The sequence below is a fragment of the Octodon degus genome, unplaced genomic scaffold (assembly GCF_000260255.1).
Source record: "Octodon degus isolate 3935 unplaced genomic scaffold, OctDeg1.0 scaffold00001, whole genome shotgun sequence".
In the NCBI taxonomy this organism is placed as follows: domain Eukaryota; kingdom Metazoa; phylum Chordata; class Mammalia; order Rodentia; family Octodontidae; genus Octodon; species Octodon degus.
Window position 1 is genome coordinate 37554210 of NW_004524577.1, and position 16104 is coordinate 37570313.

Consider the following 16104-nt stretch of genomic DNA (forward strand, 5'->3'; position numbering starts at 1 on the left):
CTCCTCCTCCTCCACAAGCTCCTCATGCAGCTTTTGCCTACACTGGCAGTCCCAAGCTTTTCATTCTCAGGACCCTTTTTATACTCTCAAAAAGTGTCAAGGACCCCAAAGTGCTTTTGCTTTCTGTGAGGTACCTCATCAATACTCAGGGCATTAAAAATTGAAACAGAGAAATGATTAATAGCGTACTTATTTAATTACTCATTTAAAGAAATAATAAACCCGTGACATTTCCATGTTAACATAAATTCCATATTTCAATTAAAAATGCAAATATTCTATTTGGTGTTTCCACTTTATGGGAACAAGCACATTTTAAGAAGATCAGCGTTGTTTAACAGCAGCAGCGAATCTCTTTTCTATCTTACTAGATGCTCAGTAGAAGGCACCTGGGTGTCCACATCAGCTTCCTCATCCAATCTGATGTGCTAATCCACCTAAAGCATATGATGACAGTCTGGTTCACCTAGACAGGTAGTTGGAAAAGGGAGAAGTCTTTCATACAATTTTTTCCTATACTGTGCCAAAACCTAACATTTTAATATGTTCCTAAAGGTTAGGTGTAGTGTGAGCTCGGTCACCAAATCAATGAATTTGTTATACTTTATTCCATTAAAACTAGTATTATATCTAATACTTTAAATGGTTCTAGGCCCATGCATAATGTTATGCTTTGCATTGTCCAGTTGGAAAATATTGATTCATTTAGTTACATCTTGAAAATCACTCAGTTCATGGTACAGTATCAAAAAGTCATATTCGTTGATACCAGCAATGATCTCATCAGAAAATCTTTTGTGTACTGAGATGCTATCAAGCTTACAGTATGAATGGGAGTTTTCCTAAATGCTAATCTTTGCTTGAAAGTTCAACTACTGTCAATGGTGGCAATAAATGTCAGTTGTCTACAGTAAAATAGCAGGTTCGAGCCAGAGAGATAGCTCAGCAGACTACAGCGCCCGCTTAGGCAAACCCAGGCAAGAGCAGAGAGCATGGTTTGATCCCCAGTGTCATATGCCACACCAGCCCCACCCCCAGGGCAGGCTGAGCCAGCCAGAGTCCTGACGTGGGGCGCACGCCTACAATCCTAGCACTGGAGAGGCTGAAAGCTGGAGGATCACTGAGAGTCTGAGCTGCGTAGTGAGACCCTGCAACAAACAAGTACATTAAAAAATAATAATAAATAAATAAAATGGCAGGCTCACTTTGATCACTTTTAAAGTACATATTCTTATATATTTAAGATATACAACATGATGTTTTAATATACACATCCATGGTGAAATAACACTAGCCGAGTCTCTTAATATATCCTTCACTTCATTTTTTTTTGTGTACCCTAAAAATCTATTTCTCAGTACACTCGCACAGCAGAATACAACATGCGGTGCTTTGGGTCTTGAGCGTTCCCCCAGAGCCCCTAGGTTAAAGGTGATGCTACAAGAAAGTGGCAGAACTTTGAGAAGACAGACTTGGCGAAGCAGGTTAGGTGCCTGAGGAGTTTCCTTGAAGAGAATATTGGGATCCTTGCCCCTCCTCTTGCTCTGCCTCCGGCTGCCCTGAGGTCCCCACCCCGGTGCATTCTTGCTGCCATTCAATCTATGCTGCCACAGTTCCAAAGTGACAGGGCCAGAAGTGACACGACCTGGCACCATGAGCTAATGAGTGTCTTCCCTCTTTAGAAAGTGTCATCCCAGGTATTTTCTCACTATGAAAGAATACTGACTAACACAGATACTGTCAGCTGTGGTCTTTGTGCCGTGCTTTCAGTCTCTAGATGTTCTAACGGTGCGTGGGTGGAGTTTTGTGTCTTGTGGCCCGCACGTGCTGTCCCTGACTCTGTCCTCACTTCTGGTAGCCACAGTTGTGCTCTGCACTGAACAAAATGTTTACAAACCCAACACCACATCACTGTGATTTGATGCTAAGTCATAGAGATGGTGTCCCATGAAAAACAGTACTTCGCTCATGTGGCAATCCACCATGGTCCAAACGCTCTACTCAAGACAGCCTCAAGGGCTGGGGCTGTAGCTCAGTGGCATGAGTGCCTGCCTGGCCAACAAAAGGTCGTAAGTTCAATTCCCAGTACCGAAAAAAGAAAAACCCAGGTCTATATCTTGGTCTGTAAGACAACTGTCACCCCTCCATACACAGTAGAACCACTCGTGCTTCTTGTTTTGTTAAAAAATACATACTCAAGGGCCAGTTCTTGCCAAATTAACAACTTTTACTAACTCAAAAGGAAAACACTAAATTAAATGACTATTTAAAAAAAAGAACTGCTCATGTATTGATACACAGGGGCTAATTTGTGCGAAGGCGCGAGCAACTGCACGCCCCACCTCTGTTACAGCATCAGTGCAAACGAAACAGGAAAGACAGCTGACCTCTTGGTGTTGCTATTAATACAGCATTAACCTCCTGAGACCCCTGAAGAGCCTTGGGGATGCCTCCCTGAGGACTTGGTGAGCCACAGTTTGAGATCCGTCGGCCTAATTCACGGCCTGAAACAGGAGGAAGAATAGAAGATTCTATAATAACAATAAGTATAGCAACACATTTTCATGAGAAAACTTGAAAGAATGCCAGAGATCCCCCTACAGTTCTCACTAGTAGTACTAAAACTCCAGAAGCTGTGTTAAGTATTTTTTTAAAAGCTTATTTAAAGGTGAAAGAATAAACATAAAAATGTATCACGGGAACAAAAATTCAGTCATGCACTATGTGTGTGGCCTGTCCAGAAGACATGCATTGTATGCATCCAAAATAAACAATGATTTTTTCAACACATTACAATGTCTACATCCCAAGAGTAACGCTGCAGTCTGACTCTGAACAACGTGTGTGGGGGTCAGCTTGCATCACTCATTCATACTGCAGAAAGTATTAACTCAATTGTGGCCTTAAAAGAAAATAACACATTGTCCAAGGAAGGAAAACAGTGGCCAGATCAGTGGCACATGCCTGTAGTTCCACTCAGGAGGCTGAGGCAGGAGGGTCGCTGCAAGCTTGAGGCCAGCCTGGCCTACGCAGTGATACAAGTCGACCCTGAACTACACAGCAAGACCCTGTGTTGAAAAAGGAACAAAGAATATGACTTCAGGAAAGCTCTTGCCAGAAGCAGAGCAGGCCAAACAGCTGAGCTTTTGGCTTTAAAATCCGCCTGTGCGTTGGCATTGCTCCATCTTCCGAGGCCCCACCCGACCTCCAGCGTGTACACTAGGGCTTCTCTCCCTGTTTCATCTTGTGTACTTTTTTTTTTTTTAAAGTACTTTTCAACAGAAAATTTAGTAAAAAGTGAAAGGGGAAGCAAACAAAGCACAAACGACATAAGATGAGCAAGGTTTCTGCCACCGATAATGTCTGTGCTCTGTCCCTCTGTCCAGATGCCCTGCAACCTGCGCCACTTTCCCCCCTTGTCCACAGCTGCGATCCTCCTTCAACTAGACACAATCTGAACTCAAGCCTTCAGCCTTCTTCTCCTATTATTTTTCTTAAATTAATTAATTAATTTTTAAAATGTATTTGGTTGTTGCAGGGTCTCACTCTGCAGCTCGGACTCGCGGTGATCCCCCTGCTTTCAGCCTCCCCAGCACTGAGATTACAGGCATGTGCCTCTACGCCCAGACTCTAGCCAGCTCTGCCCAACTTGGGAGACGGGGCTGGCACAGCATGTGGTGCTGGGAATTGAACCATGGGCCCTGAGCTTGCCTAAGCTCACCTAAGCAGGCACTTTAGTCTGCTGAGCTCTCTTGCCGCCCCCTTGTATTCTTTATGACTATCATTAAGAAATGAGCATGAAGACACTGTAAACTGATTTCAGCTTCTCTTAGTTAAAACAGATTATGTGGGGGTATACTTTAAAAGGATGCCTCCTGAAGAAGCAAGAAAAATCTGATAAATACTTACCAAGTGAGCAAGAGACTCTTCTATAAGAGGCTGGTGGAGGGTGTGAGTCCCTCCCTGCACAGCAGCTTGGACTTGACAGGACTTGGGGTGCTTATGGATAGATCCAGATAACCCGATCAAACAGAAGAATAGGGGCTCAGCATCTCTGTTAGAGATACTTTCTCTGCTCACTGTTCTCACACTCCATCCTTGTTCTTTGTGTTTCTGTAGAGTGGAGCCTGCTCCAACCCTCCCTCCCCAAAACAGTCGGCCCCAGAAGAAGGAGGGGCGGTTCAGCATGCTCAACCAAATCTTCTGCAAAACCAAGAAAGAAGAGCAGAAAGCCCATCAGCAAGATCACAGAAAGGACAGGGCCAGTGGAGGGGACACCCCGGAAGTCGATGACATCATCGCCACCATCCTGGATACCAACTGCCAAGAACAGCCTGGAGACCAGGTGGCTATGGTTGTTGACCTTAAGAAGAGGACCTTGGAGAACTCAAAGTATCTCTTGCCAGAAAAGAAACTTCTGGCCCGTAAGGGGCTTCCACCCATCAGAACCCAGAGTCTCCCACCCATTACCCTGGGCAATAATTTCATGACAGCTTCCCATGGGGCCATTTCCCAAGCTGCCCTGAGCCCGGGTACTCAGCATACTGCCCAGCAATCTCCGAAAAGTCGAAGTGAGCAAGATTTATTAAATAACAGGACTGGCTGCCAAGTGTTTCTAGACAAGCCCTGGAAGGGTGATTCCAACCAGGTACTTGCCTACAAAGCTTGGACCATGTCTTCCTCTGAGAAGCTGCTGGACAGGCTTCTTGCAGGCCGCCCAGGCCACCAGGAGCTCTCCGGGCCACCGCGTCTTCCTCACCTGCACAACCCTCTACCTGGTAATGTCTTTGCTTCCCTCTTCTTCATTCCTGACAATGTCTATAGGGAGGCGTCTCACGACTTTCTAGGCTAGGGACTGGAAGGCCAGAGGCCTAGACGGCAGGGCATGAGTCGGACAGATGAGTAAGGCCACTTTTCTGTTGCGTTTCCAGCCTGTCACCGAGTTGCAGTTTTCTGGGCTATGGAAATATTCTGTCTTTCCACTCTGAGAGCAGTCAGGTTAACATGCGTGATGAGCTCGCTTATCTTCCCGGCAAAGAGCCGCAGTGTCTACTAGCTTGGAATAGAGATAATATTTCAGCTGGAAGGTGTTGTTAGCCAGCGATGGGATAGCGCAGTCACCTCAAGGAACTGATTGGTTTGTGTGACTTTTAAAATCAGGCATTCGGCCCCCACCCCTGACCTTCTGAGCCAAAATCGTGGTGAGGGAGGAGGGAAAATGAAGATCCTCCTTTATGCATATAAGTGACACACGTGTTCATTTATAGTTTCAATGTTCACACACATACACACACACACACACACACTGAAAGCTACACAGCAACTTTCACTCTTCTCTCAGTACCTAGGGCTTCTCATACAATGCTAGTCATTTTGAAAAATTTTTCCAGAGATTTTTCACATCTATGTCTACATTTGTGCATATGAAACATGTATACACCCCTTTTAAATAAATGCATCACAATGAAGAATTTAAATTTTATATGTGTGTGTGTGTGTGTGTGTGTGTGTGTGTGTGTGTGTGTTCTCTTCCTTATAAGTACATGCATCACAATAATTTTTTTCTGTACTGGGAATTGAACTCAAGACCTATACGTGATAGGAAGCACTCCACCACTGACCTTCATCCCCAGACCACAATAAATCACCTATTTTAATCTTTAAAAAATGACTCATATGTGATTCCAATGACCTTCAGAGGCTAGGAATGTCTGGGGCTGCAAAGCAGCTTCCAAAACAATTCTGGCACGTAGGACCTTGGTTTGCTTTGTGCATGACTTAATCACCAATTTGAAAAACATAACATTTTATAAAAATGTAAACATTCTCACTTCTCTTAAGAAAGCTGAAACCTGACAGCAATGAAGGTGGCAACCATGGACCACAAATGGGTGGCAACTATGGGCCACAAATGGGCAGCCATTGAACCCTTGGACACCGATGCTCTGCGGGGCAGACTCATCCACACCACCTGTTGTCAGATGTTTCCATTGTGGAAACATGTTTCCCAGAGTAAGGTTTCTCGACCCACTGAACACATAATTCTGCCATAATTAAAAAATGAAAGACCAGAGGGTCTTTCTTTTTTTTTTTTTTTAAGTAGAAGAGTGGGGCATGTATTTTTTAGAATGCGGAGTGTCCCTTCTTGTCTAATATGCAGGGTGGGGACTCTTCTCTTACTGTTGTAAGTCTGGTCTGTGAAGTCCTCAAGGTAGTATGCGATCCCCTCCCATGTATTTATACACATTTAAGCACAGGATAAACATAGTTGAACACATTGAGTCACTTTCCTAATCTGAAATAGGCTTCACTCAAGGTTTGCATCTTCCCCAAAGCATGGCAGCATTTGGCTGGCGGCTGCTAATGTTTTGCATCTCACCTGAGGAATAAGGATGGGAGCACATGGCTCTGCCACCTGTTGTCACTTTAGTGTCCTCTGATACCTCCACCCAGCCTCATTTTTGAAGTGAACATTGTCCAGGCTAAGCTAATCTCCTCCTCCTCTTCTTCTTCTTCTTCTTCTTCTCCTTCTTCTTCTTCTTCTTCTCCTTCTCCTCCTTCTCCTTCTCCTTCTCCTTCTCCTTCTCCTTCTTCTTCTTCTTCTTCTTTCTCCCTCTCCTTCTCCCTTCTCCCTCTCCTTCTCCTTCTCCTCCCTCTCCTCCTCCTCCTCCTCCTTCTTCTTTTTTTGTACTGAGTCAAACTCATGACCTTACTCTTACCAGGCAGATGCTGTGCCACTGAACTATACCCCTAGTTCAACAATATCTTCTTTATTTGAAAACTTGAAGGTCTTTTTCTATTCCATACAGTGTTGGGATGTCTCTGTTATATGAATTAGGATTGAATTCAGCTACCTATAACAAAAACTCAGAGTCACAATTGGTTCCACAACAGAAGTTTGCTATATTTATTACTGAAGTAGGCCCATTTGTGCCCACTACAGACAACATCAATCGTTGAAATAAGTTTTTCAATTGAAAAAGAGTTTATTCATAAGGCAGATAAGCATGGCAGAGGTGGGAGACCCAACTTTTAAATCTGTCTCACCAGTGATAGTGTTTGTGAATATTTATGAGCTAAAGAAATAGGCTAGTTTAAGGAATGGGGAAAGGTGATTGGAGGCAAAATCGATATTCTGTACATCATAATCAGTCTTCATGGCTCTTCATGGAATGCATATTCAGAAAGTAACCGCAGTAGCATGATCGAAGGCCTTCTGATATTAAAAAGTCACCCATGAACATCAGCATAGGCCCAAGGTTTGGTGAAAACAAAAGTAACCTTCAAGTTCTGAAAAGTAACCTTGGCAACTGTTACCATCACGACCCAAAAGCCACAGTTCTTATCTATAGCAAAGCCAGTGAGTGACTAATAATATATTGTCCAGCTGTGTAACCTACAAAATTAGCAATTTTCAAGGCCAACAAAAAAGTAAATAACCAAGGAGAAGCATAGAGGTTCAGAGCACGAGAGGTAGAAAATACAAAGGATTGGCTGCTGTAGTTGGCCGGCTCTGTGTGTGGTTGGGTAATTATCAGAGGTGGGAACCTGTCCACCCACAGAGTCTTGGAGAGAGAGGTCTCACTGTACTGGTGATTATGCTCTTAGGACCTAGAGAGAGGTGCTTCTGAGCAATGAGAACTACATATTTACGATTTCAAATTCCCCTTTAGGTTACAGTCCAGTTGTGGCCATCACACAAGGGCTCAGTTTTATTCTCCTGTGAAAGAAGTTGGAAGTAGGCATCTCCCACGATGTGGTGCTTCCTTCTGTCTGTGTGCTCCATAACCGAAGCTATGGCTTCTACCACTGCCCCCGTGACTTCAGTCAAGAGGAAGGAAGGGAAGCTGAGGGAAACGCGTGTTCCCCTGCTGAATCAGCTCCCGTGAAAAAGTCCCTTACGGCCCACTTCTGCTTGCTTCTCATTGGCTCAGGTTTTTGTCACAAGTCAATACCTAGATACAAGAAAGACTGGGGATTTTAGCCTTTATTTATTTATTTGTGTGTGTGTGTGTGTGTGTGTGTGTGTGTGGCCAGCTCAGCCCACCAGGGGGCGGGGCTGGCTGGCATGTGGGACTGGGGGATTGAACCGCGGTCCCTGTGCTTTCCTAAGCTTGTTCTAAGTAGGTGCTTTAGACCACTGAGCCATCTCACCAGCCCCTGGGGATTTTAGTCTTTGAGCTGAGCACCTTATTGTCTTTCCAAAAATCAGATTTCTGCTTCTAAGGGAAAAGAAATAGAAAAGTTGTAGATTCCATCCCAGATGCCATCCAAGAATTGCTATTTTGTTTGAAAAGAAAGGGCACCAATGTGAACTTGGTTTGGGGATTTGTTTAGTTCCCGAGGAAGTAACTGGAAAAATCCTAGGGCAGCAGAACAGCCCAAAGAACGAGGTTGAAGTCTCCAAAGCATTCTTAAGGAAGCATCTGTGTTTGTATCAGTGCATTTTCTTTTTCAATCAGAATTTTTTTACTGCTGATTATAAGTGGGAACCATTCAAGACAAGTGAATCATGCTAAGATAAATCTCCAGAGTCTTCAGTCTATAAATGAGCTTTAAAGGATATGGATTTGCTAAAATAACTCAGTGATTGTGCAAATGACTTTTTTTTGGAGTTGCTAGAGATCAAACCCAGAGCCTATGCAAGTGCTTTACAATAAGCCCAGCCGCAAACTGACTTTAAATCGACCTTCTTCTCATGTTGAAATGCAAAGGCAGTAAGGTTTGTAATGGAATGGATCTTAGCTATCCAATCGCCCATTATGTAGTTCTGGAGTGTTTCTCATACTAATTTACCAGGAGGCAGTGTACAGGAGCAGGTAGGAGGCAGATTCTAAAATGAGAGTTCAAACTCCAGTTATGCCACTTACTTACTGATATTTAACCTCTCTGAGCCTTTGCTTCCTCATCTGAAAAAAATGAGAGAATAATACCTAACTATAGGACTGAAAGTAGCCATTAGCATTAAATGAGTTGGGACTGGTAAGATTGCTCAGTGGACTAAGAGCCTGCTTAGGCAAGCACAGGGTCCAGGGTTTGATCCCCGGCACCACATGCTGTGCTGGCCCCATGCCTGGGCATGCTGAGCTGGCCACTGAGACCAGGCACAGTAGTGCAAGCCTGTAATCCCTGCGCTGGGGAGGCTAAAAACTAGAGAATCACAAGTCTGAGCTGCGTAGTGAGACCCTGTACCAACTACATTAAAAAAAAATTTTTTTAATGAGTTGATACATGTTAAACAAGACAGTGATTTGCACATAATAATTTTTTGTTGTTGTTTTTGGTTTTTATGAGCCAGCATCTTACTATGCACTTCAGGTCTTGATGACCTCGAACTTGCAGAGATCCTCCTGCCTCAGCCTCCTGAGTGACAGGATTACAGCCCTGTGTCAACTCACCCAGCAGATGACCTTTATTTTAAAGATGATGAAATGTAGGTCAAATAGAGTGGGGTATCACTGCAGTCTCAGCTACTTCTGAGCCTGAGGCAGGAGGACCCTTTGAGCCCAGGAATTAGTAGCCAAAATGTTGAAAGAAATAAAGGAAGGGAAGGAGAGAGAGAAGAAAGAATGGGGGGAGAGAGAGAGAGAGAGAAGAAAGGGAAGATGAGGGAGAAGGGAGAGAAAGAAAAGGGAGAAGAGGGAATTATGAGTCAGCATACCAGCCTTCTGCTTGTCTTCTCCCTGCTCCACTCTGTCACGGGGAATCATGCTTCCTGGGCCTTCTTGCCAGCTGGCTTCCGGGTACTTTTAGCCAATAGGAGGCACTAGCAGAAACTCAAGAGAAGATTGAAATGAGTAAGGAAGCATTTCTCTGCAGGCAGCACCCATATTTCCAATGGGCACCGTCTCCTTCAGATCCCTACTCACAGCCCCTTGCTCCACGGGGCTGGCTCCTGCTAGCATCTGGGCATTGCTAGTACCGTCTCCTCCTGCTCTTCCCTCAGCCGACAGGAAGTTGCACGATTCTGCCATGGCTCATTTCTGGATTGTTCTTTCATTTTGCCCTCTGGCTTACAGGTACAACCACTTTTCTATATGTAATTCCCTGTTTGGAAGACCTGGATAGATTTCTGCTCTCTTCAGTGAATCCTGATTGACAAAGAAATCATGAAATGTCATCCCTTTGGGCCACAGTGATCTGACTCTCTGGACACAGGAGGCACTTTCCAGTTATTATAATTGATGTGACCTAGAAAAACGTCATGATGGGGAAGCGCGCTTCTAGTTACCACCTTGATAGCATTCTCCCCCCCCCACCTTCTCCACTTTTCTTGTCTCCCTGTGGAAAACTTGGTCCCTGCTCACCCTCCATCCAAGATCAGCAAGCAGCGTGCCCACGAGTTTGAGAGCCCATCTGGACTTTCACCATCAGAGATGCCCATAAAGGTGTCAACATCAAAAGCTGCCATGTCTTGGTATTCTCATCCAGCATATGCAAGACACTGGCAACGTTATCATCAGGCAGTGGCTTGGATGAGAAGCCACCAGATCGCCTACAGGAAGGCTGTGGCAGCGTACTGCAGTTTCCTGCGGTGCTTCCCAAATGCAGTTGCACCGCTAAGCTCTTACAATAATAATGCTGGATATCCTTGGTCCTCCTATGACCATCCCACGGCCTAGCAGGACTCTCACTACAGCTGTTCCCATGACGGAAAGTCAGGATACCCTCTATGTGAAAGAAGTAGGACCTGGCCCCCCACAGGAGAAGACGAAGCTGTGTTGGAAGAGGAGGAAGTCAAGACAGAGTCAGACGACGAGATAGAATATGATCTGAGCAGTATGGAAATCACCCACGAGCTCCGCCAGTACTTTGCAGAAATGGAGAGGCACAGAGAAGAGCAACGGCAGCAGCAACAGCTGGACGCAGAGCGCCTGGATGGGGACGTGAAGGCCGACCATGGCCTGTACTGCAACAAGCGCCGCACCATAGAGCCCCCAAGCGAGAGGCCAGGGCAGCGGCGCCAGGCTGAGATGAAGCGCTTGTATGGGGACAGTGCTGCCAGGTTTCTGGCCATGGAGACTGCAGTGCAGCTGAGCTTTGACAAGCACTGTGACAGAAAGCAGCCCAAGTACTGGCCTGTCATTCCCCTGAAGTTCTGAGTCTTGGGACAGGGCTCCCAGGAGAATGTTTCCTGAACAGTCCTCAGCCTCACCCCTTTCACTTTTGAAATAAACTCTTTTCATGTCTCCTGTGAATTTCTCAGAGAAAGAGACTTTTCTACTGATATCTAAGCATGTTCACCAAGGGCCCAGTGGGCTTCTTGGGAGCTGTGTACTCTGTTAGCTCTCCTGTCACTGGAATAAAATACCTGACACCTGCAAAAACAAAAAAAGAAGAAAAAAAAAGAAAAATGTCATGATGTCCTCAGTCTTGCAGCCTATTAGCGGTACATCCAGAGTGTGAGCCCAGAGTTCCTGAACACAAGGCACCACCAAGGCAATACGTTTGTGTCCCTAAATCTTGAAGTCTAGTTCTCTGGTTTATCAATTACCTAGTGTATAATTTTCTTATCCACTACATTATCCTTCCCAAAATGAAAAGATTTCTTGGCCTTTATCTTCAGGTACATTTTAAACTCAATTTGATGCTTTGTTTTTAGAACTACTGAGACTTTTTCACTATCGTTGAAAAGATTCAGTAAAGTTTTTGTTATTCTGGGAAGATTGAAACAACAGATTTCTACCTTGAGCTACCATATTTTATGTGAAATCTTAAAATGGTAAAGCAATTGGATATTGCAAATCATAATACCATGGTAGCACTGCTTGAACTTGGAGAGTCCCTTCCTGTTCCAAAATCTTTGGAGTTTTTCCTTTTTGATTCCAGGTTCAGTAGAAATAAAACAGCTAGCAGGGCTACCATGTGAGTTCTGGGTGGCAGCTACCCAGTGTCTACATCAGCAACCCCGATCCTTTAGCTGTAATGATGATTGCTGAGCGTTTACTGAGACCTGTTAGTGAGCTAGATGTAGGGCAAGGTGGAATGAGGCATTTACCTAATGAGATGGAATTTGGAGCACCTCAGCTTAGTTCACTGTGATCAGCTTTCGGAGAAAATGGAACAGAAATCTCCTGCTAGCCTGGCTGTCTTCCTGCTTCCTGGTATTTCCTGCTAGCCTGGCTATTTTTAAGCATCACAAGAAAAGTAAGAAAGTGCTCACTTGCCTTCTTTGAGAGAGAGCTTCCCTATCCATGGTTTTCTAGCCTATCTGAATAACCATGTACTCTTCTGGTTGTGTAGATTGGCTTTATGCCTCCATCCCCCTGTCTCAAATCACTGTGAATTTTTGTCTCTTCAAGACAAAAGTCAGAACCCCAAACTGGGCAGATGAAGCACTCATGGCATGGTCTAGCCTTGCCTCCCCTCGGCTCATGCACCTGTCACCTCAGCTCTCAGTTCCCTGAAAATCTGCTACCAGTTCATGCCACCACACCATGACATCTTTGTTTTTTGGTTTCTGTCTGCTGTCTTGGTGACAGATTCCTACAATCTTCAAGAGCCGGCTCAAAACTCTTTTTCTACATGACAGATGATCTAATCCCTAGAGGAGATATGGTTTTTTCCTTACTGTTCCCCAAAAAAACTAGTCCTACCTTTTTGAGCATATTCCTTTCAACTACAGTATCTAGAGTGTTTAGTTCCCATCTTATAAATAAAGAGACTGAGCCCTTAGCTGTATAAGGTCACAGATCTAGCTGAAGAGTGGCAAAGCAAACATACAAACAAGGTCTATGTGATTCAAGAACATCTTCACCCTGGTGGACCCGCCACTCCCCTGGGATGCTCTACCACACTTTATCACAGCTGTATTGGTCAGTTTTCCTGACACTGAGACACCGTACCTGACACCCACAATTGAAAGGAGGAGATATTTAATTTTGCTCATGGTTTTAGGAGATTCAGTCCATGGTCATCTGGCAAACACTAATGCAGCAGAGAAATGGTGCTAGAGAGAAAGGGGTGGAGGACTAGGTACAGATCCCCAAGTCACAGCTCACATCATGTGACCATGAGCACATTTTAGAAGATCTTCAAACTGCAGGGCCCTGTCTTAAAAGGAAGATGTGCCCTCAGCAGCTGGCCCAGCCCCCGCAATCATAAGCGCTCAATATACATGATTCATAATTAACAGTATCTCAGCTCTTGAGCTTGCAAATTTTGGCTATCCATTAATGTAGAACTAAGGGATGAACTGATCTGAGTTCTAATGTAATTCAATGCAAGGATATTTCATTAGTAGTGCATAGTGAAATCATAGGATTTTTAAAATGAAAGCAATAAAATATGACCTATGTAGAAAAACCAGACGTTTTGTTCCATTCCCACCAAATGACGCTGATTAGGTGGCTATTCCTGTACACCCTACCAGTAGGGTCACCTAAGAAGATGGAAGCCAGATCTTGGCTGATGCTTTTGCTGCCTTGTGCTCAGGGCTGCTTTCCGCAAAGCTCTAAGGCCACTGCTTCAGGTTATGAGTGGTGGGGTCAGGTGTCTCCTTCCTAGACACCAGGGAGAAGATCATGTTTGTTTGTAGTTTTCTTTTGCTCTGTTTGGGTTTGGTTTCGTGTAGGTTTTGCTTGTGTGTGCTCTTTTGTGGGGTTGCTACTGTTTAGTGAGGCCTCCACTTGGCAAACTCAATGTTCTACACTCGATCTTCAATTTAACCTTAAGGACAACTGAAAAAAAGAACGATTTTCACCACTTAACTTAAAAGGAATGGTGATTTAGAGAAGTGATGTCACTTGTCCACAGTCATTTAGGTAGAACATAGGGAAGCAGGGAATTGAATTAACACTGTCTTGAGCCCAGAGCTTGCTCCTATTCATTATGCTTCTTCCTCAACTTTTGAAATACACTAAACTAACTTTCATGTCCTCCTTTCTGTTTTCAGATATCTACAATATCCATTTCTTGTCATTAGTAATGCGTTGGATGTTTAATACTGGCTTCAGGGAGAAAAATCAGTCTTTGCTTATTTCAGTGTATAAATACTTCCATCGTGGCCAAATTCAAGGCATCAGGGTGGGCCAGAGATGTAGTTCAGTAGGAGAGTGCTCCCCTGGCACGGATGAAGCCCTGGGTTTGATCAGGAACCCAGGTACAGGAAAATGTCAAAAAGATGATATGAGCCAGCTCATACAATTCCTGAAAATGTAGCTGTCAGCTCTGCAGAGTAGATTCAACATTCTCACACACAGCTACAACACACAACTGTCTACCACTAAAGTTAGAGAGTAGAGATTTCCCTGGTGGTTCCTTCAGCAGTCTTCTAGTGAGTGATTCACAATCAAGCTGCACGTTTGGGTTACCTGACCGCTCACACGTCACCTGCAGAGATATTCCAATTTAGTTGTGGTGGATCAGGACAGAAATAATTTCATTTAACTATTGAAATTTCACTTCATTTAAATGCAGATCATTCCTGCCCATGAAGACTAAGGACAGTCAGCACTGAGAAGCACAGCTCTAGTAAAAAGATAGTCCTACTCAATAGTCACTCATCAAAGATGGGATAAACTATGCCAAACCTATATTGTTTTTTTTCCCCAACTTTTAAGTCTCATAGAGTGAGTAACCAACTTTTCTCATTTATAAATTTTTATTTAAACTCCTTCATTTAAGAAGTGATTTCTGGTACCCTTTCATTGAAATAGTGAGTAGCATGTAATAAAAATGCAACGAACTATGGCTAGTATTATTTTTGTCATTGTTTGTTTTTATCACCTTGAATTTCGTGTTCTCTGACAACTGTGATGATTCTCTCATCCTTTGAATTTTATAATTTGCTCTTGGCTGAATCTGCAATGATTGATGGAAATATGTTCATCCTCAGGACAAAATCTGCAGCATCTCTCCCCAAACAGACCAAAAATCAGGGATCTTCCTTTCACTCGGAACAACCTCACTCCCCTCCCTGACCAAAAATGTAAGTAGCAAAAATCTCTCCATCTTCCTTTGCAACTAATAATGTACTTAGACACAACTAATAGTCATTTCACTTTATTTCCATTTTTAAAAGAACATCAAATCCAACCCTCTCAGGAAAATGGAGGCCATCTTTAAAGCTCTATGAAATTTAGTAATGCTTTTTCTCTAATTATAGAAAGAGTATTCCGGGAGCCGGGGAGATAGCTTAGTAGAATAAGCACTTTCCTGGCAAGATCAAGGGCCTGAGTTCAATCCCCAGTTCCACAAAAAAGAGAGAGAGAGAGAGAGAGTATTCCATTCACTGAGGAATTTTTGTGTTTAAAGTACAAAAACAGTGACAGAAGTTTTTCTATGTATTATTTGTTGTCTTTACGAAAATGCTTTAAATATTTGCAAGGTTAGTGCTGGGGAGATAGTTCAGTGGTCTAAGCGCTTGCCTGGCAGGTGCAAGGACCCAAGTTCAGTCCCTAGTACTTCATGCTGTGGTGGTCCAGAACCCTGGGCACACCGTGCTGGCCCGGAAACTGGGCATGGTGATACATGCCTGTAACCCTGGTGTTGGGGAGGCTGAGACAGGATGATCACTGTGAGGCCAAGCTACATAGCAAGACCCTGTATCAAATTTTTAAAACTATTCACAAGATTGGCCTCTTGACATTTGGTTCCCCACTGTGTTGGACATACAGAAATGTATAACATCTCTATTGTAGTCTATGTATTTTTAAACAGAAAGGGGATGGTGTTCACCAGGATTATTTGACATGATTGATTTATAACATTTTATACCCAGAAGACCCCAGAACCTCAAGAATATAAAATGTATGCTATTGGACCAGTAATCTTCAGATTTGAATCGCCTAAATATCACCTAGAATGCCTACTACAAAGTAGATTCCAGAGCCCAGCATCTAAAAGAAATTCTGAGCTCATACGTCCTGAATATCCATACTCTGGGACGAGTTTTCTCATTTGGCTCATTGTACAGTTGAGAAACTGACTGCAGAGAGTGTACGTGACTTCCCCAGCATCGTGTAGGTGATAAGTAGCAGAGCCAGCCCCAAAACTACAGGATACGACTCAGCTGTCTTAAGAAACGGCAGCACTCTCCAGATTCTGGTTTCCTTCCTTCTTTCTCTTCCTACTCCACCCTGCTTATCATACACACACATACAT

General features: G+C 43.9%; 1 protein-coding gene and 1 pseudogene across 3 annotated transcripts in view; both read left to right on the forward strand.

Moving 5' to 3' along the window:
• Positions 1-16104, forward strand: part of Ankrd55 (ankyrin repeat domain 55) — a 99561-nt gene that overhangs the window by 81820 nt on the left and 1637 nt on the right. For all 3 annotated transcript variants that reach the window (XM_023708800.1, XM_023708809.1, XM_023708825.1), the window contains 2 exons: positions 4120-4778; positions 14837-14929. In XM_023708800.1, the coding sequence (XP_023564568.1) occupies positions 4120-4778; positions 14837-14929 (752 nt within the window). The remainder of the gene's footprint in view (positions 1-4119; positions 4779-14836; positions 14930-16104) is intronic.
• LOC105742670 lies at positions 10066-11198 on the forward strand (annotated as a pseudogene).